Source organism: Quercus lobata, chromosome 4, assembly GCF_001633185.2.
Source record: "Quercus lobata isolate SW786 chromosome 4, ValleyOak3.0 Primary Assembly, whole genome shotgun sequence".
NCBI lineage: Eukaryota > Viridiplantae > Streptophyta > Magnoliopsida > Fagales > Fagaceae > Quercus > Quercus lobata.
In genome coordinates, this window is record NC_044907.1 from 60,554,566 (window position 1) to 60,580,256 (window position 25,691).

A 25,691-nucleotide genomic window follows, 5' to 3' on the forward strand; every position below is an offset into this window, starting at 1 on the left:
GAACTCATAGGATGGTGGCTCATGGTCTTCCTTTGGTAATTTCTCTTTTAAAATTATATTATTTAAAATGTCTTATCCATTTGGTAATCTATCGTTGTTGACTTGTTTCTCCATTTCTTTTGTTGAGGATGGCCTATGGGGATTGTGAAATTTTTTATCTTGGGAGTTTTTAGGATAATTGGTTTATTTATTTATTTTGAAGTTTCAAATTTAAAAGAGGAGATGGAGGAAAGAGAAATAACATATTAGTGAAAATACATTTTTACCCCTATTTTTCTAATGGCAAGGGGAGAGGTGGGTTATGATTGTCTAACGGAGGCCACCTCAGGTGGGTTAAGTTACAATTTTCAAATCATGGGTAGGCTTCGTTAAAATCAGCCAAGCACAGGTGAGTTAATTGCAATTAATCCTTAATTTTATGTTTAAAACCTCCACTAGAATCTTGACAATATGATTGAATATATAGTATCATTTACAAACACAATCGTAAATAAATACCCAATAATAACCATCATAATTATCAAAATTTTCATATTTAGACAAAAAAAAAAAAGGAATTATAATATTTATCTTAAAATTTCCTGTGAATTATATATAAATATAAATATATATGTATATATATATATATTTGAGAAAGTGATAGGTGCATATTTTCCATGAAAGTTTATTACATTTTTATTTTCTTATTGGAATGTAAAAACTATGAACTGCAAATTTGATAGAAGAGTAAACTGCATGTTTGGACTTTGAAGTGACTGAAAAAGCTTAAGGCCCATAGTGTGACTTTCTTGCTCTCGAAAAAAGCACCCGGTTTTTAAATTTAAACTAGTCACAAATCTACACGATGCGTGAGAATAGATAATTACTTTGTAATTGTGTTATAATGTATAATTTGTTTTCTAAAATTTATTGAAAATAATTTTGTTCTCCCTAAAAATTAAATAATTTCTAAAATTATTTCATCTTTCTATCTCTACCAATTTATCATTCTATTATTTTTGGTGTGTTTGATTGTGAAAGCTTGATAGTCTAATTACTTGAGCTAATTAAAACCCCCAAATTTTAATTATGACTTTATTAATTTTTAGCTTAACATACTTAATATGAAATATATGTGATTAGCAAATTAATTGCACTAAGCATTCAACAATTGCATGGATAAACATATATGTGCAAGGCAATAATGTAAAGGGCAGTAGAGAAAAGAAAATCAAACCCCAAGATAACACGTGATGTGTTATGGAAGAGAAAAACTGAAAAACTCGGCATAAAATCCTCTTTGCAAACCTCCAAGCTGAAATGATCCACTAGTGTATGAGTTGGAGTACAATGATAACAAAAGAGACCCTCCAAGCCTAATCTACCTAAATACTTAAGCCCTCCAAGCTCTTGTTACCAACGGTCTTCTCGGAGTCTTGTCTTCACTAGCTTCTCAGATCCCGCAATGCTATTCGATTACATCAACAAGACTTACCTGCTTAATTTGGCAAAGACCCAATGCTTTCCAAGCTCCAAAACACTCTCAACACTCGGATTGTGTGTGGGTTGTGATTGGGAAAAATATATTCACAAGGTATGACAATGGGATATAGGAGGAGAAGAGACTACAAGGATTTATGTCTTGAGGATGAGTTGCTCTCTCTAAAAGGTGGATGTTGTGAAAACCTCAATATTTAGGGTTTTCTATCTGATATCCTCCTCACAATTTTGTGGATAATGAGAGTATATATAGTGTGGGTAAAGGAGAGGAAATGACACACTTAAAATCCAGTTGTTTAAAGTGTCTCGAAGGTTACTCGCGAGTTGGCCTGACCGCAAGATACTCGTGAGACATCTTGACTTTTGAATTTTCGAATGTGCTCCTCACATGACTTTTGTGGGAGTTGCTATCTCGAGCTAGTTGCAAGTTAGTCACTAATTCCACTGTCTTGAGCAATCTTCACCAATTTAAGACTAAACCCATTACAATTAAATCTCACAAAATACAAGGAAATAAAATAATGAAATTATAACACTTTTTTTTTATGGAATATAGCAAACATAAATTGCTTATATATAAAAAAAAAAAAAAGAGTAAAAAACATAACTTAACAGATTGATACTATTCCTTAATGAGGTGGTCCGTGTTTTTTTGAAATTATAATATTACTCAAATAATTGATTGACACATTCAAATGCATAACCAATATATATATATTTAATATAAATTTAAATTCTCACTTCCAAAATAACTAAATTTTAACTCAAATCAAAATCAAATCAAAACTATAAGAAGGAGAGAGACTACTTGTGATGCAAAACTAAAAAATACAAAACTAAACATTATCTCAAAATAGAGTTTTAAAAACACAATGATTCATCAACTTAAGTAGTAGAGTTGCAAGAAAGAATAAAAAATCGAGAGAGAGAGAGAGAGAGAGAGAGAGAGGTTTATAAAAAAAGAAGAAGATAAGAATAAAAAGAGTAAAAAATAAAAAGATATAATAATAAATACAAAATTATTCAAGTCATGCTATATGATAGAATAACACTAAATATGACATCTATGAAAAACAACAACATAAAAATATAAAACTAAATCAAATTAACTTAAAGTAGAGTTCTAAAGAATACAAAAATTCATCAAACTAAAGTAGAGATGCATGAAAAATAAAAATTCACCAAAAAATGAAAAAAGAAGAAGAAGAAGAAGAGAGAAATAACATTTTGTGTGGGGGAAAACTATGCATAAAATAGAAGAAAAAATTGAAAATTTATAGTAAGAGAATAAAAATAAGAAGAGCAAAAAATAAAAGAAGATAAAGGGATGGATAAAGAGTGATATTAGTATCTGGTGATGAAAATGTAAAAGTGGAGGGGGTAGGTTTAAGAAAGTGTATATATACATATATATATATATATATATATTTTTTTTTTTTTTTGAGAGAGGTGTAACATTGTGTTAAGAAAATTAATAAATAAATAAAGCAAACAAAGAAAGTTAGAAGCGTAGCAAGCTTCAGCTTTAGCCGAAAGTCTCTCACTCTCTACGTCAACGTTGAGCTGCAGTGCACACTCAAAGGTTTGCAAAAGCTCCTAAACTTCAAGTCCTTATTTCTCTATACTGCTGTTATTTGAAGCCCAAATAATATCATTTCATCCATACGAGAATCTGCGTATTTGCTTTTGTCGATCTATCACCGTAACATGTTTGTGAAAATGCCTAGGAGAAACTGGATTTTATAGTGTTAACAAACATTGAGACATACTTCAATCAAACTAGATACTTTGTATTAGGAGCATGTGAGAGTCGACATTGTTGTTCTCTAATGTCCCCAAGTACTTTTCTTGATTTGTTTGAGCAAGAATTTGCAGCAAAAGTGATGAAAATACTTTCAAAATGCTGACCAAATGATGTATTTGTTTCGTTCATATACTTGCTGACAACCCAATGAAGTACAATAAATCTAGATACGCAACAAATTCAACAACTTTTTTTCAACTCCTGAGGTGATAGCCATAGGTTATGATTGGTGTGTGATACAAATGATATCATGTAAAAGTGAAGTTGCATGTGATGTGCTACCTCAGATGTCGTGAAAAAAGTTGTGAATTTTTTTTTTCTTTTTTTTTTGGCATTTTTGGGTGAAGTATAAATGTTTCCCAATTCTCTTGTAGCTGTAGGAGACAATTTGGGATCTGTAGATCATGTTTCTCAGGCGACTTTCAGTGACGCTTCCTCTTTCAAGAAGATTCTTTAGCAGTAACAGCAACCATGATCTTTCAAGCACCATTGCTGAGCTAAATAAGGTAAGATTCTATTGTTCTGTTGCCTAGAAAAGCTGTATGGTACAAATTCCATTGTTATGTTTAACTGAAAAATCATCTTAGAATCTGAAGTACATTAAATAAGATTGATGCCTCAGTATCAACTAGGAGAGACATTGTTGATATCTTGAAATATCACTCAAATATATTTACCAAGATATTGGATAGTATCCGCAAAAATATAACAAAAATATGATGTGCTAGATCATTAATTTACACTGCCTTTTTCAGCTGAATCATGACATTATTCTTTTCCTTATATAGTGTAGTGGACTTGAGACTCAACAAACAAGAGAGAATCTGAAGGAAATTAAGTGGAGGCTTTACCAAATATTATAAAGCTTTGAACCTAGAAAAAATTGATATAATGTGAGGAAAGAACTTTAGATAATATGAAATATTAAAGAAATGCGACCAAATTAGATAAAATTTAGTGTTTGAAGTTTGAACATATATTTTCATTGTTAGAAGTCATCATCTTTCATGGACCAATGTTAGAATTTGTAAAGGTTTGGAGTCTAATATTACTTTTGAGAAATATGACATAATTGCATATGGAAATTTCTCTGTCAAGAAATATCAATGCATACTTCCTGGTAGCAGGAAATGGAATTGGTGTTTGGTGAACCTTCTTCAAATGGCCCTGCCAGTTCTGCAAGTAATGTTTACATGGCTCAAGAAGCCCAGCTCGGTACCCATAAAGGAGTTGAAAGCCCAGTAGGCTTGACCCACATTGGCAGTACAGGTGAAGCCCAAATGGTAGATGTTTCTCTCAAAGAAAGTAGTAAGAGAACCGCAATCGCTCGTTGCAAGGTAATTCTTGGCAAGAAGGTGTTTGATTTGGTTTTAGCTAACCAGATGGCCAAGGGAGATGTCCTTAGTGTGGCAAAAATTGCAGGAATAAGTGGAGCAAAGCACACTAGCAGTCTTATCCCACTATGCCACAACATAACTCTGACTAATGTTCGTGTTGATCTGACACTGAAACCAGAGGATTTTAGTGTGGATATAGAAGGAGAAGCTGCATCTACAGGGAAAACTGGAGTTGAGATGGAAGCAATGACTGCCGTGACCATTGCTGGTCTAACAGTTTATGATATGTGCAAGGCTGCTTCAAAGGACATCCAGATCTCAGATGTGCGACTTGAGCACAAAACTGGTGGAAAGAGTGGGGACTGGTACAGGGAGAAGTAATAGTGTCTTTGAAGAAGACCATTGTGCAAAATTCTACCAATGTCTTGGAGGTTAGTTTCTAGTGATTTACATATCACATTGAAATGAAAGTTTTACTCCTTTTTGCATTGTTGGAATTTGAAGGAAATATTATGAATTCAGTGATTGAGTTATTAGATATTAAAACTACATTTGCACCTAAAATGTACAGAATTTTGGAGTAGCTTGCATCTTCTGAGTACCTTATACCAATGTGCATAGTGGATATCTTAAGCAAAAAGCGTGTTCAATCAAAACCGTGCTGAACTGAAATCTACCTTGTTTACCTTCTTAAACAGTTTGTTAGGTTGGAATCTTGTTTAGAAGTGGACTCTGTTCCATCTTAAGCCAAGATTTCTCTCTAGTAAAACAGAAAATATTCCGAAAGGCTTAATATGGCTAGGGAAAACTTCATTTAAAGAGATTATGGTGCCAGAATATTTCATGGCAACTAAAGGGTTACGGATATCAGGAGTTACAAAAGATTGAGACAATATAAAGAGTTAGGCAGTGAAGGTTGTCCTGTCTTGGCTTAGATCCTTTTGTTGTTGTTGTTTTTTTTTTTTTGATAAGTAGATCCTTTTGTTGTTCTGTAAGCCCTTTGACTTGGGAGCTCCCGTAAAACTAAAATTCACTTGGTAGCTGTGACTACAGATAAAGCATATTTTGTTATGACCCAAAATAAACATTTTTTTTTTTTAAATAGATATAAAAGAGAGGAATGACTGCAGTGAGTAAACAAAAGAAAATGGAAGTAATGTCGTTCTCCCTATGTCTAACGTGAATTCTCCAACTAAACTTCAAGGTCAAGTGATCACTATTCAGTTATAAGAACTGCTGGGTGGACTACCTATGTTGGACGAGTATACATAAGTCCATATTAATTGATGTTACATTTCTTTCATCTATGTCGTGAATGTTTGTGGGGCCCTTTCTTTAGGACGGTTCCTCTGGCCCAAACCCAATAAGAAGTCTTGGGTTGCTGAAAAGGGGTTTGGAATGGATGATAGTGTTAGATGGGTGAACTGAACTTGGCTCACTGCGACCTGCTTTGGCAGTTATACAAATCGATCTCTATGCAAGTCACAAAGAATTCCACAAGGCAAAAATATAGGCTAAATATGACAACAAGTACATAAAAAAGAACAGTAATGTAGATAGGTGCAAAAAAAAAAAAAAAAAAAATCAGGGAGCTTTATTTAACTAAGTATTGAAAAAATGTTGAGGGCCGTTTTTCAACCAATACACACGTCTAGGTGTGGCAATTCGTGTTTGTGGGTTGGGTTTGTGTTGTGTTGAGCTATGAGTATTTGGTTATATGGGTTGATCCGAACCTGACCAGTTTAGTAAACATGTTAAGAATCTTTAATCCTAACATGATCTGTTTATTAAATAGGTTGACTCGACACGACATGTTTGACTCATTTAATTAACAAGTCATGTAAAGGTCAATACAAATAACCCGTTTAATAACCTGATTGATTAATAATAATAACAAAATTTAATACCTTTATAAGCTAAATGAGTCTAACGGGTTCGCAATAAAAAGGAGATTAAAAACAGAATATTTAAGGCTTATTTTTTCTTGTGTGAACTACTTTCTGTGGCAAAATTTCTCCACCCAAAAGGGTCCAAAGCATGAGCAATACAACCGAAAGGTCACCCGTAGCTTTTTCATTTTGACAATTCAATCCAAAGAATTCCAACCAATATCAAGAATTTCATAACAATTTCATTAAAGATGCCCCCAAAGAAAGTCAGATCTCTATAAGTAATTATAAGGACCATTAGCCAGAAAAGAATGGAAGTCTGAATAATTATAATTGCACATCAAACTTGTCCCATCAGAGATAAAAGTCATCGCCACTATTAGTTACAAAAGAATGTGTCAAGCCTCCTATAGGATGTACAACACCTAAGGATCATCATCACAAAAATCTAGCTTCCATTAGTAGTTGCCTAACTACTGCTAGCCACAAAAACTTGTCTCAAAAGATCGCTATCTACTCTGAAAAAGTTTGGTGAAAGAATGGGATGAGACAAAGCCTAGTAAATAGCATAATTAATGGAGGAAGAGAAAATGCAAGTTTTATGATGATGAGTGGTTTACAAAGCATGTTATAATTTGAGAATTTCCAAATAAATTCTACAAAACTATTTTCAATAATAATCATGGTTTTAAGATCTGGACCGTTCAAAGAACTGAAAAAGGAAGCGGTTCAAGGGTTTTAAGGTTGGATTGAGATTCAATTGAGGTTGAACCGCGATGATGTCATAGTTAATTTAATAATGAAACACAAATAAAGGTATTAAAATAGCAAAAGTTAAAAATGTTTTACTAAAATTATGTCTAAAAAAATTAAACAATTTTCAAATGAATTTTCACCATTTTTATAAGGTTAATAGAAAATGATAAAGCATATATAAGTGTAAAAAAAAATGTGTGTTTAGTAATCTTTCAAATAAAAAAAAGTCTAAAATAAATTCATTTTCAAAATAAATTAATAAATTGTAAATTTGCATGTAAAAAGTATAATTATTGAACCACTAATAAAATTATAAAATAATAATAGATTGAGAGGGGGTAATATGATAAATTGAAAAACTATAATCCAAACTCAAAATAAATAAAATATTGAATCCAAGAGTGACTCATCAAAATAACTTAGCCTATTGGTCAGCGTATGTATATCTTAGTTAAAACTTATCATCAATACACAACCGGAACTAAATAACCATCACAAAGACAGGTGCTAAGATACCAATGTCACACAAACTATAATATTTAGCTAGGTAATCACTAGGAAATCACACGTCAAGGCACATGGGCAAAACATAATGAGGTCAAAAATTTCATTTAATTCAAAATATAATTCATCTCCAAGTAGTTACGTAAAATATTTGAATACCCTAGATATTCACAATGTTCTCAAAGCCTTCAAAACCATTTCTTGTCAAAAGATTTTGTATTAACTTCCCAAATAACATAGGTCAAGATATAGCATCTTTAGAAATTGCAAACAATGCAATAATTTCATGAAATCCATCATCAAAGGATTAAATCAACAATGCTTATATTTTCCATACTAACAACTCATGCATTTCCCCATATGCAATAGCAAATATGATGCACTTTTCATAAATAATCATATACATAAAGGTTACAACACGACACTTTTTAGGAAAATATAGTTTCCATGAACAATTTCCCAAAATATGTTTAACCCAAAAATTAATGTTTTGTGTAATATGGTTATTTTCAAAAATCCCATTAAAAAAGATACTTACCTTGCGACCTACAAAAAGCTTAGTCCCAAAGTTCCAAAGGAGGTTAGCTAGAACCTAAATGATACCAAGCAAACCTATTATGACAAGAATGAAGCTTGAAGTAGCATTTGGCTACGAAATAGAAAGTAAACAATTAAGCAAACTTCAATGTTTTAACCTCAAAATCAATGTATTCCACTTCCAATAGTTACTCAACAATTTAATATACAAGGTATAAGCTCCAATTCATAAACTTAACCCATTCAAGATCATCTCCATAATACTAAAATCTCAACACTTTATGAGTAACTTCCATAAGATTTACACATCATCATCAAGAGAGACCCATGAAATAAAATCACAATATCTACCAAGACAAGAAATTTAAATCTTCAACTAGTTCCAAATAAACTCAATTTCAATGGAAAAATTAGATTTACCAACTGTCACATGTTAGAACCCAAAACCCCTAAATTTCCACCATAAATAAACCTTAGATAGCCACCATTTGTAAAACCATAAACTCACTCATCAAAATGAATCCACCAAGTCAAAACCCATATACATAAATCACATGAATATCATTTTTAAAACTTAGATTAGAAGAACCTCCAGCAAAATGTGAAAACCCACAAGATAATAAGAGTTTCACCTTACAAAGGAGAGATGAAGAAGCCCTAGAGGTTGCTATAGAGTTTTTCCAGTAAATCTCACCAGACAAATGATAGTGGAGGTGGTGGTGTAGTGCACCGGTGAGGGAGTGAGAGAGGTAAAGAAGAGTGTGTATGTGAGTTGTTTGTGTTTCTGTGAAATGAAAAAGAGAAGAGAAGTAAGAAGCAGGGATATTTACAGACTAGTTGTGTAAGAGTTTACAATGTAGTAAGTTAACCAACATTTGTAACAATTAAGGAAAACAGCATCTTGAGTTTTAGAAACTCGAGATGCTGTATAAATCTTGATTATTCCAAACTTGCTTTACACTTGCTATGCAGCTGCTGATCTGGACTAAATGCCACATAGATCTCGAGTCTTAAAGACTCGATTTCTACAAAATAAAAATCGAGTCTTAGAGACTCGATTTTCTTAGGGAAATTTTTTTTATACTTATAGATATCGAGTATTAGAAACTCGATATTTTTTTAAAATTTGCATAAAACTCGAGTATTATAGACTCGAGTTCTGCTGGGGAAAATTTTATAAACACAGAATCAACCCTCACTCTCTCACCCATAACACTTAGCCTCACTAACTCACTGCCTCACTCACCACATTGCTTCTCTCACTGCTCTTCCCTCTCAACAAATTCATATCTCAGGTAAGGGTTTTTTGATTTAATTGTCATTGTAGTTGGGTATTAGTTGTTGTTAGGTGTGGGTTAAAGAGTTTGACTATTTATTTTGTAGATAGTTAACATTACTTAGTTAAGATACCAATATTGTGAATTATAGAACTTTGTTTTGTTAGTGTTAATTTTTTGAGTATTTATTTGCATGGTTTTTGTTATCAAAATTTAATTCATCATTTCTAGGCTCTTATTTTTATCATGAGTTTACAAGTTTCTTGACTTTATTCATCATTGTTTTGGGTACGAAATGGGTAGTGAATGAATTGTAATGAATGGGTTTGTAATCATGCCCTTTGAATGGGTATGTAATGAAATGAGTTACTTATGGATATCAAATTAATTGTAATGAAATGGGTATGTAATTCATGCCCTTTGAATGTGTAATGAAATGACTTTTTTGTATTGGAATGAAATAGGTATGTAATTAGATAAAATGTTGTATATTTTTACAAGGATTTTGGTGTTTTTTTTTTTTTTTTTGGTATTGGGTATGAAATACTGTCTTAGCATGATGGAAAAATGATTTGGGTATAAAATGTGTAATGAAATTCATACCCTTTGAATGAATTGGAATTTGTACTTTGTGTAGTTTGACTAGATAAAATGTTTTTTTAACTAACATAGTAACTTGACTCTAATAGGTTCATAATGCCTGAAATTGATACAATTCTATACCACAGTGGTCCATTTAAGAATGCCAATGCGAACAAGGGATTGCCATTTGAAGGGTCTAGTATAAAGACCTATTATACCCAGATTGATCGTAGGTTGAAGACCCTTGAATTGAAGATGACAGTTATGGAAGAATTGTGTGCAAATCTTGTTGTACACAACATACAAATTACTTATCGTATGCCTCATGAAGTCTTGAAGTACCAGATTAATTACAAGTATATGGCGATAGAAATAGACAAAAATGTAAAGATCATGTTTGACAAGTTGGAGAGAATACATGTAGTAAATGGTATTGAGTTATACAAACAGTAGGAGCCGCTTGTAGAAGTTGGTATCGAGGAAATCCAGCAAATAACCACTAGTTTACAGATTACAGTTCTAGATGCTCAATATGAGTATTCTACACATGTAGAGGATGATGATGTTCATGTCGATGATGATGACGACGACGACGATGAGAGTGATGATGACAACTATGTTGATGAGACTACTGCCATTAACAGTGAAGATTTTGTTGATAGAGATGAGTTTGAAGAAAGGATTGAACGAGGGGACTTTGGGGACTTTGAGAGGGACATTGATGACGATGAGACATTGGACGGTAGTGAACCTAATGCAAACAATGTTATTAGTGTCCAAAACATTACGGGCACAATCTCTGCCTACGCACTTCCTGGCTTGTCATTTTTTGCAAATACTTGGGAAAATGTGGTTGATCCTTCACATATTGAGATACCATTTGTGTCTACTTGGAGAGAGAGGATGAATTTATGCAAAGGGTTGACTTTTGCCAATAAAGTGGAGGTAAAGTGCGTATTAACAATTTGTGCCCTCAAGTAAAACAAACATTTTATGATTAGTAGGTCGACGAATAAAAAACTTTGTGCAGAATGTGTGAATGAGTTAAGCAAGTGGTATGTCTGCGCAGTCATGAAGCCCAATCTCCACGGACTATGGATGGTCATCGTGTATGTGGGTCCTCACATATACCGATTGGGGTGCGAAATGATGGTAGAATGATGAATTGTAATTTTATTGCATCAGACATCCTTAAGAAGTTATGTGAGGATCTCATTATTCCAATTAAGCATCTTAGGTCTATGATAGAGGCGAAATATGAGAGCTATGAGCCTTCTTACTACAAGGTATGGGATGTGAAAAAAAAGGCAATTGGGAAGATGTTTGAGAATTGGGAAGAGTTTTACCAATGGTTGCAAAAGTTGCTAATGGCATATATTGATCAGGATCCGACTACCCAGGTGTTCTATCGTACCACACCCACCGTTGAAGATGACATCGTATTTTTGCATTATGTGTTTTGGTCTTTCGGCCTATGCATTGATGGATTCAAATATTGCAAGTTGGTTATCAGTATTGATGGAACCCATCTGTATGGTAAATATCAGGGAAAGTTGTTGATTATAATGGCAACCGACACTAACAACAAGGTATTCCCTCTCGCCTTTGCTGTTGTGAATTGTGAGTTAAGGTCTAGTTGGAGGAGGTTTTTACAATGCCTCAAAGATAAAATTGGCCACGTGATACCTGACAAAGGCATTTGCATAATTTTTGACTGAAATCTCGATATCAAAAACGCCATTGCAAACTGGCCTAGAGAGGATGATGGAAGAACATGGGTATTTCATAGATATTGCCTTCGACATGTTGCTAGCAACTTCAACACACATTTTCAAAACTCGACTCTAAAGTCAACGGCGTTGAAAGCAGGATATGCTACTCAAGTAGTTAAATTTGATACCATAATGGAGTCCATTAAGCAGGTGGAAATTGAGGCCATTAGGAATAAGAAGAAGGTGACGGGGAAGGATGGCAAGGAAACGAATCAAGATTATCTTCCATACACATACCTAATGAGCAAGTTTGTGGATATGTGGATCCAGTCACATGATGGTTGGAGACGTTTTGGGGAAATGACAACCGATATATCAGAGTGCTTCAATGGTGTACTGAAAGGTGCACGGGGCCTTCCTATTGCCACAATGGTTGAGTTCACTTGGTCTAAACTTGTTGAATATTTCCACATTTGGCACAAAGAAATTACTAATGAGTTGTTGGAGAGTAAGAAATGTAGTACATATGTCTTCTCCACGTGGGATGGAAATATGAGTAAATCTGAGAAACACTATCTCAAGGCATTTAGCAATCAAGATATGATATATCAGGTAGTTACTTCACTTAACATGTGTAGCACAGGAGGGGGAAACCACAGTTATGAAGTTCGATTACAGGAAAGAACATGTAGTTGAAGGAAATGGAAAAACATAGGGATCCCGTGTTCACATGCAATTAGAGTATGTGATGCGGTAAATATTGATTCGACCACATATATTCACCCATATTATAGTTTGGAGTATGACCTTAACACTTACTCATATGTATTTGTGGTTCCTAAGTCACAGTCATTGTGGAAGGATCCCACGGGGCCAATGTGGTTGCCTAATCCAGCATTGTTGCAGGCCAAATGTTGACTAGTGAAGTCAAGAATAAGGAATGAGATAGATGGAGTGAGGAATAAGGATTGAGAACTGGGATGGCGGAGGGAGGATGCAGATTTGATTGAGAGTCAACCCAAGTAGACATGTGGCCTGTGTCATGCTTCCGGGCATAACTGCAGAAAATGTCCGCAGTCCCGTGGTGCTTCCACAAGCAGTCATGTTCCAAACTAGGTAGGTGATAGATGACAAAAAGTTCTGGATCGGGTTGTTCATTCTATGTTTACCTAATGTTTACTATCTTGTCTCCTAACGTGATTAGTCTATGTTTTTCAGGCATGCTTTCGTGGACGACATTTTTGTTGTGTGGATTGCTGATCTTAGGAAAAGTGACTACGTTGTATCCAAACAATTAACTTTTTGGGTTTTTTTTAATGTACTTGAAATTCTCTATCCAATGTACTTATATGAAGATTTTGATTTAAGTAGTATGGTTAGAATTGCAAATTAAGTGTGGTTGGGCATGTTTAGAATGTTGATATATTGAGAATGCCTTTTGTTGTGATTTAAGTGCATTTACACTGTAAAACTATGTTTATGCAGAGAGTGTAACAGTTTCTATAGTTTGGTGCCTATTGAGAACACCTTTTGATGTAATTTAAGTGCATTTACATTCTCAACTTCTCTGCCACTCAATGAGTGTTTGTGGATTACATTCTCAGTTTCTTTATCTTTGTTTCTTAGCAAGTGCATGCACACATTTTAGTTTCTAGTTTGCCTGCATCTCCAAGGAAGAAAAAAAAAAGAACAGTGAACTCGAGTTTCATAGACTCGAGTTCCACTAGTGTGAACACTCAAAAAACAGAGCATCCTTTCTACCTGGTTTGCCTGCACACTTGCATTTGTACAATCACTAGTTTAATATGTATATATTTACTTGTGTATATGCCATGTAATTATGCATATATAAAACAATTGAGTACTATGTTCTCACAGTCTTACCTAAAATAATTTACAGCTCGAACTTTGAAAGTACTTGGCTCAATATGTGACCAACAATCAAGCATTTTATTATCTATTGGACAAAAAGGTACTTGGGAACCTGCTATTGGCCTTTCCAGAAGCATCTTCGAGGAAACTGTAATCATACAAAGAAATAATTAATTAAACTTATTCAACTTACACATGTTTTATATCTCTCTCTAAAAGCATTTACTTGTGCATATGCCATGTAATTATACTACTATTGAGCACCACAATATACACGTGTGAGTGAGTGTGTGTGTGTAAATTACCACCATCAATATCAATATGAATTATTTGGAGGAAGAAGGATTTGGAATGACCACACATCAATCTAGTAGAACGAAAATGCTAAACCAAAATTGATAAACTGCACTCTATTTAAATTCTACTTATACTCTCCCAATGTAAAGCTGGATTTTCTATGAGGTCCATTTATGTTTGTATCCATATGAAACTAATGTGTCAAAATTTGACAATCTCAATACTCACATAGAGGGCCATTCACATTTCCATCTTTCCATTTGAAGGAAAGCTTTGAGGAAGCCTTTTTTCTTGAACTTGGCGGACTAGAACTTAATGATCTTCTCTTTTCAACTGAAGGAACAGTGGATGCAAGACAAGTTAAGCAGTTGCTTGGGAGAATCCCACAGTTATCTAATACTCCTGCTTCCTTGCCAGGACTTCCATCCACAGATGAGGAGACTTCATCAAGGTACACCGGATGGTTTGCTTCATTTGAAGGTCCATCACATCTAGAAACCTCATTAACAGAGTTGAGTGCAGAATTCCCTGTTGACAAATCCCCCGGTTTCTGTATATGATTGGTGGAATAGGCATGATGGTTATTGAGATTATGGTCCAAATGATTGGCATCTCTCAGAGATGGAATACTTGATACGGATGCACCTTCAAAGCCGTTCAGAGATAACAAATCTACAGATATCATCGGTACGCATAAGTCAAATTAATATAAACATATCTCTTCTATCAAAAAACGAAGGAAAATAATCCTCATATGTATTTGAGTCTAAGTATCTACAAAATCATACCATTTGCAACACTTTGGTAATCTTCATCACAGTCAGACTCCAGAATTGCAGCTAAATCAAACCATGCCTCTTCAACTTGTCCTAATCCTGTCATCATATTGAACAGAATTAGGGGAATGATATAAGAAAGTCACAGTGACACATAATTTGAGAATTCAATACTTAATTACATGGTTAGCCAAAGCTAGATTAGTATTTCAGGGAAATTTTGGCTCCTAATTCATCATATGTTCAAAAAATGGCAAAAGTTTCAGAACAAAGAAAGTAGAAGAATAACAAGCAAGATTATGCTCCAATATCTTCAATGCGACTGACAAAGCAGATTTATTGGAGAAGTCAATGAGCTTTATACACTGCATATTTCTCGCAAGTTCCCCTAATGTTTCAGGTCTTTATCTTTGAAAACCTAATCACTGCAAGCAACACCAATCTTAAATCCATGAGAAGGTCCACCTTTCTAGATTATACAACTCGTGTTACATTGTCAGTGAAAAACAAATTTATATTCTTAACTGTTTACTTAGCAAACCTCCAATGACAGCTTTCTTTCCATAATTAGGAAGCTTTGTGATATTCAGTTAATAGGAAAGTCACTCCTATGGCTATCCTATAGACATGCCCAATATCAAAAGTTCATTTGCCAATTGACCAGAACTATTGTTAGCATTTCAAAAACTTCAATGCACAGTCTCTTAGACAGGCAAACCGTATTGCTTTTTGATCCAAGCACATTGAACTTCAGACCTAAAAATCCAGTTGCAGAAGCCATCTCTCACAACAATATCAAATTGTAAGGCTGTCTTGTTTATAACCCTTGCAAAATACCATTTCCGGTCTTGGCACATTAACTAGCACTGAGACAACTCAAACGAAATGCAATATGGTTATACATGGAGGGCTTTCACAATTATTATATCTGTAAAAGACAATTTCCTATGATTAGCACATCAATTCACCTAGAAATGGACTCTCAAAGTCCCCTATTGAGGTCAATTAGTTATTAGGGTACAATTGCTAAAAATCAGTATGCTAATCTCCCAATAAACTAAGAATCAAGGACAAAGTGATTTATCTCCTCCAGCTATCAAGAATAATCAAATTCATAAAATTTCCATTTGGACCACTGATCAATTCAAAAAATATCATCTATCCCCCTCTTAATCAACCATGAATGTTCAAATAGTGTGTAAAACACAAAGACAACACAACGATGTGTTATTGAAGAGAAAACATAGTGTGTAAAACAACTTGAACGTTTAGACCCTTAAATTACAAATTACCAATTCAAGCTTATTATCAAACAATGTATGTGCGGAATATGAAAATAAGCTAAACCAGAATTGATAAAACAATCTAAACCAAATAAAATCACAATCACAGCAGAAATTAAATGGCAAAGATTAAGGGAAGAGAGATGCAAACACAAAGACAACATAGCGATGTGTTATCAAAGAGGAAACCGAAGTCCTCGACGTAAAACCTTTCCACTACCCTCTAAGCAGTCAATAATCCACTAGAGAATGATGTTGGGATACATGAACAGCAGAAGACCCTCCAAGCCTAATCTACCTAGTGTACCTAAACACTCCAAGCTTCTTGCTCCAATGAGGTTACGCCGAACCTTTGTCTTTTCTAACTTACCGGATCCCACTATAACCTATAGCATCAACCAATATCAATTGATCCCTTCCTAATTGCTTCCCAAGTACCAAATAGCCTCCTTACAGATATGGGTATGATGAGAAAAGCTTTCGGTTAATGTACCTTTCAAGGATGTAACAATGGAGAGAGTGAGAGTAGAGGAATTTGGAGAATCAAAGGATGAAAATTGTGGATGAATCAATCTTGTTTTTCTTTAGGGTTTCTCTCTCAAAATTCTCTCTAGAAGCTCTCTACAATACGTGGGTATAAAAGGTATTTATACTGGTGTGTGTTTGGAATGCGAAAGGTCAGTTTTTCCCAAATAGAGTGGTCTGGCGACTTGACCCCGCAACTTCATTGAGTCGCAAGTTTGAGTCACGAGCTAACTGCCTGGCTAGACTGGAAGTTTTGTCATGTAATGCTCCAACTGGCGTGACTCTTCAGCTCCTCTACATGCTTCATACGTGTGTCAACTTTGGTGACTTGCCAACCATGAGCTAGTCGCGAGATCCAGTCGCGAGGCCTTGTTGAGTGCACACTCTTGAACTTTTCCTTCACATTCTCTCACACACTACCCTTACATGATTCCCACCTAAATACAGGATTTCTAAATGTTGAATTACAAGCAATGACACGGAATAAAGCAAACAGGATAGTTGATTAAATTCAACCTTACAATCTTCCCATTTGGCTATTCCGTGACAAAACCCTAAAAAAAAAATTCTAAACTTAACATGTGAGTTGCGAAAAGTTGAACAAAACTCAGTCACACCTAACTCTAGAATTTGTGTAGCTCTTGAACCATAAGCACAAGTATCTCCTGAAAAACAATAACACAATACGATCATTGTATGCAGAAAACATGTAATGCATATAGAGCAAGCACAATGCAAACAAACAATATAGATTAAAGCAATAAAACATGGCTTGACCAAAAATAACAATCACTATAAATAGTGACCACAATGCTCATTCACACAAGGAATGAACATCTGGACATACAAGCTAATAAGCTCAATGCAAAGTATCATTTGCATGTCTAGCACTCAATCGATAAAAAAACTCAAAGTAATTGCATCAAAGATATAAAATCCAACAAAGGCACAAGAGTGGTGTACTTAAAGAAAATGCATAACATTTAACAATAAGTACTAAGCTACAAAGCATGGATACAAAGATAAAGTATTTTAGATAGCTAAGCATAATTATGAACTATGAGCAAAGCAAAAACATAGTTAATATAACATAAAACTTTTTCTCTCTTTTCATATCACTCCCCCTATCATGAATCATAGGAGTTGTGATGAATTTGGAACATATATACCTGTAACCTGAAACACTTGCACAAAACACATTAGACCCTTAAGGTAAAGCAAGTAATAAAAAGACAAGTATAATGTAACAAGTAAATTGCGATCAAGTAAATATGATGTGAAACATGTGAGCAACTTGATCATACACCAAAACAGTCATATAGAAATAACTACAATGATCACATAGCAAAGCAAATGATCATCTGAACTAGCATCCAATAAAGCACAATAGCATAAGGATGTATGCATGTCCAACATACAGACACAATGCAATGAGAACAATAAGGCATAGATACTAAACATAACTCAAAGCACCATAAAGCCAATAAGAAAACAAACAGAACAAAGTTTTCTCATTAACATAATGTCTTCTCCCCCTTGGTATATGCATCTCCCCTATGGAATATCTCCCCCCTTACAAATGTGCACGAGAAATAAAATTTCTCTCCCTAAGAATGTACACAAGAGTCATATAGAAATGACAAAAACTTTCTGGTATACTCTCTAGAGTATACTCTCCCCCTTTTTATCACGAATAGACAAAGGGTCAAGGAGAAATGAAGGCAAGAGATGAAGGTACAAACAATGATAATGATGCATGAGAGGTGCGAGATGAATGAGAAAATGAAACTCAAACCTAAGACAAAACAAAATGCCACAAAGCATAAGGTAAACAAGATATGCTAGGATGACGAAACAAGGTATAAACCAATGCATGACAAGGGCAGCACAGGTGTGTGCAAGAGGTGACAATGTGCAATGCATGACCAAAGCATTGAAAATGCACATGTGGGGTAAGGTGTGTTAAATATACAACCAATGAACCAAACATATTCCTAATGAGGAAACATGAAAAACCTCAAAATTTGGTACTCATCAGTGTCCAAACAAGCGAGAAAGAGCTTAAGAGGCATTTTATTAAACACCTAGCATGCACACTATAAACAACAATGTGAAACAATGCATGAACATCATGAAATCCACCCTTAATACATGTTCTTTTTGCCACAAGGGGCCAGCATCCAAAGCAAATCATCAAAAGAAACCAATTCCATACAAAAATTTGGCAAAAATTTAAGTTTTCCCAGCCCCTATGATGAAAATCCTAACCAAGAGCACAAAACTCTCCAAAACATAATCTAAGTATCAAAATTAATGAAAAGAGTTTATAATTACCTTAGAGATGTTAATAGAATGAAAAACCATTCAAATTGATTGGGTTTTGATGTAAAAATAATGAAAGAGGGGTTTAAGAGAGGATGAGAAAGGTTTAAAACAAGTTTTCCATGAAAATCCCTTTAAAAGCTATTTCTGGGCATTTTGCGACTAGCGAGTCACGAGTGAGTCACAAAACCATTTTGTGTAAACTCGCTACTGGAGCTCGCTACTGGGCGAGTCTCCAAAACAAGTAGCCAAAACTCGCTACTTGCGAGAGTAGCCAGAATGAGTAGCCAAAAATTCTGACGCTTGTTTTTCAACACAAAACATGCTTAAATAATGAAAAACAAAGTAAGCACTCAACATGAACACAAAGAGTGATAAAAATCATTTCCAAAAACATAAAAATGATAAAAAATCTTTTTGGTTTGATCCACATAGAGTTCAGCACACACACATCACATTTTAACAAGTACAATCAAACAAATGAATAAGGCATTCATTGAATATTAGGCATGTGTGTTATATGTGTGTATCAAATGTGGAATAGTCCTTAGTCTAGAGTGAAGTTTCAATGATCAATTCAATCAAGTCATACACAACTAGTACTAAGTCAAGTGATCTATCTCAATTATGGAAATGAACATATATGACCTCCCACAAGAAAAGGATTACATATCTTCGAAACTTTTCATTTGGCTTCTTTACAATTCATAATAATTAATCATTTTTTATTTTTATATCTCTTTTTGAGATCGATGTCTGAAATTTCTAATATTTCAATTTGATGAACAAGCCTTTGGCTTTTGGGCATTATACATTTTCAATACAAGTCGCTTTCCCTTTTTCCTAGTAAAATACTAGTATATGCGACGACTTTTGCAACTCATTATCTCTTTTCAAGATTTAACATTGATTGATATCTTTAAGCAAAATATATATATATATATATATATATAAGTGTAGGAAGATATATAGGCACAAGTTTACGCATATATCAAAAACAATATGACTATTGACTAATCATTCATGACAAGCTTGAAGATCGATTTATAACAATCACACATAGATGTCAAAATTTTTCCCACAAAAATAGATGTGCATACATAACAAACTAAGCTTATAAATGCACTAAGCCATTTGTACGGAGGTACTAGGCTAAACTCACATGTGATATGTGTTTAAACATATATGATCAAACTTTTTAAATTTTTCATTTTTTATGTGGTTTTGGATTTTTTACTTACACAAAACTAAAACATAAAAGTAAGATCAAAGACAAAAGCAATGCATACAAATAAATGTAAGATGTAAAAATGCATGAATATATAGCATCTAATGCATGAGGGGTCCTACAAATATCAAAAGAATTAAATCAAGGACCAAAAGAGCAAAAACTCAACCATAGGAACCCTTTCTCATCCAAATGGAACAATTGTTTGGAATGAGTGTCTCATGAGAAGTGAGATGAGGGTTGAAAGAATGAGAACCAGAGATGCACATAGACAAGGAGTTAAGAGCATTAAACACTTTCTTTAACAACATACTAGTTTCACTCAAATCCAGTTTACCCTTTTTAGCACAACTTCCATGAAGCTCAAGTTACTATTTTCTTTTGATTCCTTTAAGAGCATGAAACTTAGAGCATTGAAGTCTTAAATGACCAAAGGCACTACAATGGTGACATACAATGTGTTTAGGTCTATTAGGCTTTTTGGGAAGGGATCTAACAACATGTTTTTGTTCTCTCTTCAACTTATGACATTAAGGTCTTATATGACCAATCACACCACAATGGTGGCAAGTTGGAACAAACTTAGATCCATCCAAAGCCTTAGGTTTAGACCTAAACGAAGGATTTGACTTAACAGTCTTTCTCTCCACCTTTTAATTTCTTTTATGTGGAAGAATATACACCGATTTGTCCTTTGAGGTAGAACACACAATAGGCACAAGATCGGGTACCACAACATGATTGCAACAAATATTTCATCCTTTTTAGCAATAGATTCAGCAATCAAATACTTGGCATGCATTTTAAGAGATTCATTTTCACATTTTAGCTCATCAACAAGTTTGTTAGACAAAACAAGTTTAGCATCCAAGTCCATATTCAAACATTCAAAGTCTTTCAGTTTTTCAAGAGAATATTAAGCAAGTTTCTTATATTTCTCAACCAATTTGTTGGATTCATTGAGCTTAGCAATCAAATCATCATTTTCACCAAATAAGTTGCTCAAATTCTTTTGAAACTTCTTAGCCTTTTTCTTCAAGAGTTTGTCATTTGGAATATCAACAACACCCAGTGATTCAAGTAACATGTCATCACAATCATGAGGATGAACACTAGAGGCATTTTCATAAACATGTGGCATGCTACAATCATCAACATCCAAAACATGCATATAGGCATACAAAGCATTATCAATGGCAAATAAATACAAGGGGTCAAGGATCACACTTAGGTATTTAACCCACAACAAGTGTACCCGCTCTGATACCAATTGAATCTTTAAATAGTGTGTAAAACACTTTTACCGTTTAGACCCCCAAATTACAAATTACCAATTCAAGCTTATTATCAAACAATGTATGTGCGGAATATGAACATAAACTAAACCAGAATTGATAAAACAATCTAAACTAAATAAAATCACAACCACAGCAGAAATTAAATGGCAAAGATTAAAGGAAGAGAGATGCAAACACAAAGACAACACAGCAATGTGTTATCGAAGAGGAAACCAAAGTCCTCGGCGTAAAATCTCTTCGCCGCTCTCCAAGCGGTCAATAATCCACTAGAGAATGAAGTTGGGATACATGAATAGTAGAAGACCCTCCAAGCCTAATCTACCCAGTGTACCTAAGCCCTCCAAGCTTTTTACTCCAATGAGGTTACGCCGAACCTTTGTCTTCTCTAACTTATTGGATCCCACTATAACCTATAGCATTAACCAATATCAATTGGTCCCTTCCTAACTACTTCCCAAGCACCAAATAACTTCCTCACATATATGGGTATGGTGAGAAAATGTTTTGGCTAATATACCTTCCAAGGATGTAACAATGGAGAGGGTGAGAGTAGAGGAATTCGGAGAATCAAAGGATGAAGATTGTGGATGAGTGAATCTTGTTTTTTTTCTAGGGTTTCTCTCTCAAAATTCTCTCTACAATACGTGGGTATAAAGGGTATTTATACTGGTGTGTGTTTGGAATGCGAAAGGTCAATTTTTCCCAAATAAAGTGGTTTAGTGACTATTTGAGTCACGAGCTAACTGCCTGGCCAGACTAGAAGTTTTGTCCTGTAGTGCTCCAGCTAACGTGACTCTTCAGCTCCTTTACATGCTTCACACATGTGCCAGCTTTGGCAACTAGCCAACCGCAAGTCAGTCGTGAGATCCAATCGCGAGGCCTTGCTGAGTGCACACTCTTGAGTTTTTTCTTCACACTTTCTCACACACTACCCTTGCTGAGTGTAAAAACACCCTTGAACGTTTAGACCCCCAAATTACAACTTAATCAATTTAAGCAATATGTCAAACAACTAGTGTGCGGAAACTTAACATATGCTATAATATGAAATTGGTTAAAAACTATCTAAGCCAACACAGAATAAAATCCACAGCAGATAATAAAAAGGCAAAGATAGAGAGGAAGGAAGATGCAAACACAAAGACAACACGCGATGTGTTATCGAAGAGGAAACCGAAGCCCTCGGCGTAAAACCTCTCCGCCGCCCCCCAAGCGGTAAACAATCCACTAGAAAATACAGTTGGGATACATGGACAGCAATAGACCCTCCAAGCCTAATCTACCCAGTGCACCTAAGCCCTCCAAGCTTCTTGCTCCAACGAGGTTGCGCCGAACCTTTTTCTTTTCTAGCTTCCCGAATTCCGCTACTAGACCGTAGCATCAACCAATGAAGATTGGTTCCTTCCTAACTGCTTCCCAGAAATCCAAACATCTGTCTCACAGTGATGATGATGGTGAGAACCAGGTTTGGTATAATGCCTCTCAAGGATTTGACAATGGAGAGGAAGAGAGTTGAGGAATTTGAAGAGACTCTAAGGTATAGATTGTGGGTGAAGCAATCTTATTTTTCTTTAGGGTTTCTCTCTCAAAATTCTTTCTGAAAACTCTCTCACAATCGTGGGTAAAAGGGGTATTTATACTGGAGTGGGAGAGGAATGTGAAACGTCAGGTTTAACAAAACAGGGGTGGCTCGCGGCTTGACTAAGTCGCGAGATCCAGTCGCGAGATAACCGTATGGCCAGTTGTCCTGTTTTGTCCTGTAGTGCTCCAGCTTGCATGACTGTTCACCTTCCAGCATGCTTGGCACGTGTACTACGTCTGGCGGCTTGCAGCCGTGAGTCTCTGTTTTCTTGCACACTCTTGAGCAATCTTCACTCTATCTCACTCACTACCCTTACAACAAACCCACCTAAATACAGGGTTACTAAATGCTGAATTACAAGCAAATTTAGCACGGAATAAAGCCAATTAGATGGTTGAATAAATTCAACCTTACAAGTTTTATTAGAGTACTATATGTAACAGAATAACATTTTTAATTGGATGTCAGTCAGATCAAACCAGATTTGCTGAAAAAATAAATCAATTGATTCTACGTTTGTACATGTACTGAAGAAAAAACAAAGCAGACAATAAAATCTAATTAGAACACATTACCATTATATGTAATTTAGAACTGTTGTGATTGACATACTTTCGAGTGACCGGATGGTACCAGCGGTATAGGCATGATCACAGGGCATCTCATCAATCTGAGGAGGTGCATGGCAAAGACGTTGTTGTCTCATATCCCATGTAAGGATATACGATCCATGCTCCTCCCTCCAATTTTTTTCTACCTTCCAACGCAAGTCTATTATATGCAGTCTATCATCGTACACAAAATGGTCAGGCCACTCCTACGCCAACCCAAACTGTCGAAGGACACGGTCTGAGTGGTGTGTCTCTACTATGCAAAAACACACAAGTGGCACCCTCGCCGTCCACGTATCCCTCCCTACAACGCAGAAGGCAAGAAGGCGGCCTAAGTCTGCCTCATATGGCTGCCACATAATCTACAATAGAAACAGAAAACAATTATCATAACATCTTAAAATGTGAAACAAGGGAGAATACATAGATAAAGGGAAAAACAAAAATTAAAACAGAATATATGTTAAAGCAATGATTTTAACATATTCTTAAGGAAAATAATACATACAGATCCAATCTTTAGGCAAGAAAAAAACAAAGAAATGAAACATTAGTGAAGTCAATTAAATAAATATGATGAAACAAAGAATAACAATTTTTATTCAACATAACCAAACAGAATTTTTGTATATTATTACCTGGCCCGACTGCATTCTAACTAATTGCTCGCGATAGTGGATCAACACCATGCCGGATGGCCTACTCTTCGGGCTTGGCATCTGCACCCACCTACAGTTACGAGCGAATAACATAAGATAAGATAATACCACTTAGTTACTAAGAAGAGTACATTGCATAACACACTAAATATCATGAAAATACTTACATAATGCAAGTGGAGCTTTTAGCCATGGGCCATAATCAGATCCAGGTGGGGGCTCTATCCTCGGGCACAAGAATGGCAACCTCGTCCATGCCTAATACTAGACCAATTGCAATGCCCCATCAATCTGCGATGCCTCTTTTTGGCTTGCCTGGCACAAATCTCTGTACAACCATGCCAGGTAACCATTACCCCAACTATACTATGGCGGATCACGAAGGTTCCACATGAACTCCAAGAACATTAAATGCACCCTATCTCCCGACTTGTCCATGAAAATGTTATCCCCTAGTAGCACTAAAATATAGCACTAGGCATACTGATGTATCTGAATCTCCATTGCATCATGAGGCAGTGGCTCTGCAATGCGCTCAACAAAGCGGCTGATGAGAATTCTTTGCCCCACCAAAGTTTTGTTGTCATTCATTGGAACCCCAAAACCAAGAAACTCCACACACAGTTGCCTCCAATCCCCATCCTCCAAAGCAGTCGGCCCAACCAACACCTCACCATCTATAGGAAGTCCCATACTTCTAGGGTGATCGACGTCTCACCATGTGGAAGATGGAACATATGAGTCTCTAGCCGCCATCACTTAACTAGGGCCGATATTAGGCAATGATCTATCTCTTTGGAAGGGGCCCTAAACAATCCTTCTAGCCCTACCAACTTGATAATGTCAATCACCTGATTATCTTGCATCGTTATGTTTGCCATCTCCTTAGAGCGACCACGGCACGTAAGTGGGCTCGGGTCTTGTAAAATTGATAAAAAATATAGCGCTTGTTAGAACTGGATATAAAACTTTGAAAGAACTTGCTAAAAGTCAAAGACAACGTAAAAATTAATGAGGTTGTTAGAACTAGATGTTTCACCTCACCATTCCAAATGGCCTCTAATCGATGATTTTGTTTTTGCGTCAACAATGAAGTAATTTCTGGATCAGGGCGCACGATCTCTGACTCCTCATCGATCCGAGGCTCCATACTACAAGGAGTGCTACTATGAGATCATACATAGTGGCAGACATACATTATTTGGTGTGAGAGTCATCACAAATCAGGCATTACCACAACACACAATGATTTCACATGAATGAAGATATAAACTTGTTATAAAATTCCTGGGGAATATGGACATAAGGTGGAAGTCCCATTTGGCCTATTGCTAATTACAAGAATGGTAATGGAAACTATT

The 25,691-nt window shown here is 35.3% G+C and overlaps 2 protein-coding genes across 5 annotated transcripts; one reads left to right on the forward strand and one right to left on the reverse strand.

Annotated features, from left to right (window-relative positions):
- Positions 1–2,921: 2,921 nt before the first annotated feature.
- LOC115987027 (cyclic pyranopterin monophosphate synthase, mitochondrial) lies at positions 2,922–5,661 on the forward strand. 2 transcript variants are annotated; one of them, XR_004090954.1, is made up of 4 exons: positions 2,922–3,061; positions 3,658–3,789; positions 4,411–5,051; positions 5,192–5,661. XR_004090954.1 is itself a non-coding variant. In XM_031110469.1 (3 exons), exons 2-3 carry the CDS (start codon positions 3,688–3,690, stop codon positions 4,999–5,001), a joined length of 693 nt encoding a protein of 230 aa, XP_030966329.1. In that variant the 5' UTR covers positions 2,922–3,061; positions 3,658–3,687; the 3' UTR covers positions 5,002–5,184. The 2 variants fall into 2 exon arrangements, 1 of the variants encoding a protein (XP_030966329.1); XM_031110469.1 differs by lacking the exon at positions 5,192–5,661 and having other exon boundaries at positions 4,411–5,184.
- An 8,093-nt stretch (positions 5,662–13,754) lies between these two features.
- LOC115987686 lies at positions 13,755–25,478 on the reverse strand. 3 transcript variants are annotated; one of them, XM_031111278.1, is made up of 7 exons: positions 25,370–25,478; positions 24,498–25,249; positions 24,310–24,400; positions 23,673–24,033; positions 14,835–14,921; positions 14,275–14,718; positions 13,755–13,897 (listed from the first exon to the last, which is right to left on the reverse strand). In XM_031111278.1, the coding sequence occupies exons 4-7, from the start codon at positions 23,764–23,766 to the stop codon at positions 13,758–13,760; spliced, it is 765 nt and encodes a 254-aa protein (XP_030967138.1). In that variant the 5' UTR covers positions 23,767–24,033; positions 24,310–24,400; positions 24,498–25,249; positions 25,370–25,478; the 3' UTR covers positions 13,755–13,757. The 3 variants fall into 3 exon arrangements, with proteins under 3 accessions (XP_030967138.1, XP_030967139.1, XP_030967137.1); XM_031111279.1 differs by having other exon boundaries at positions 14,835–14,915; positions 24,498–25,478; XM_031111277.1 differs by having other exon boundaries at positions 24,498–25,478.
- Positions 25,479–25,691: the final 213 nt, after the last annotated feature.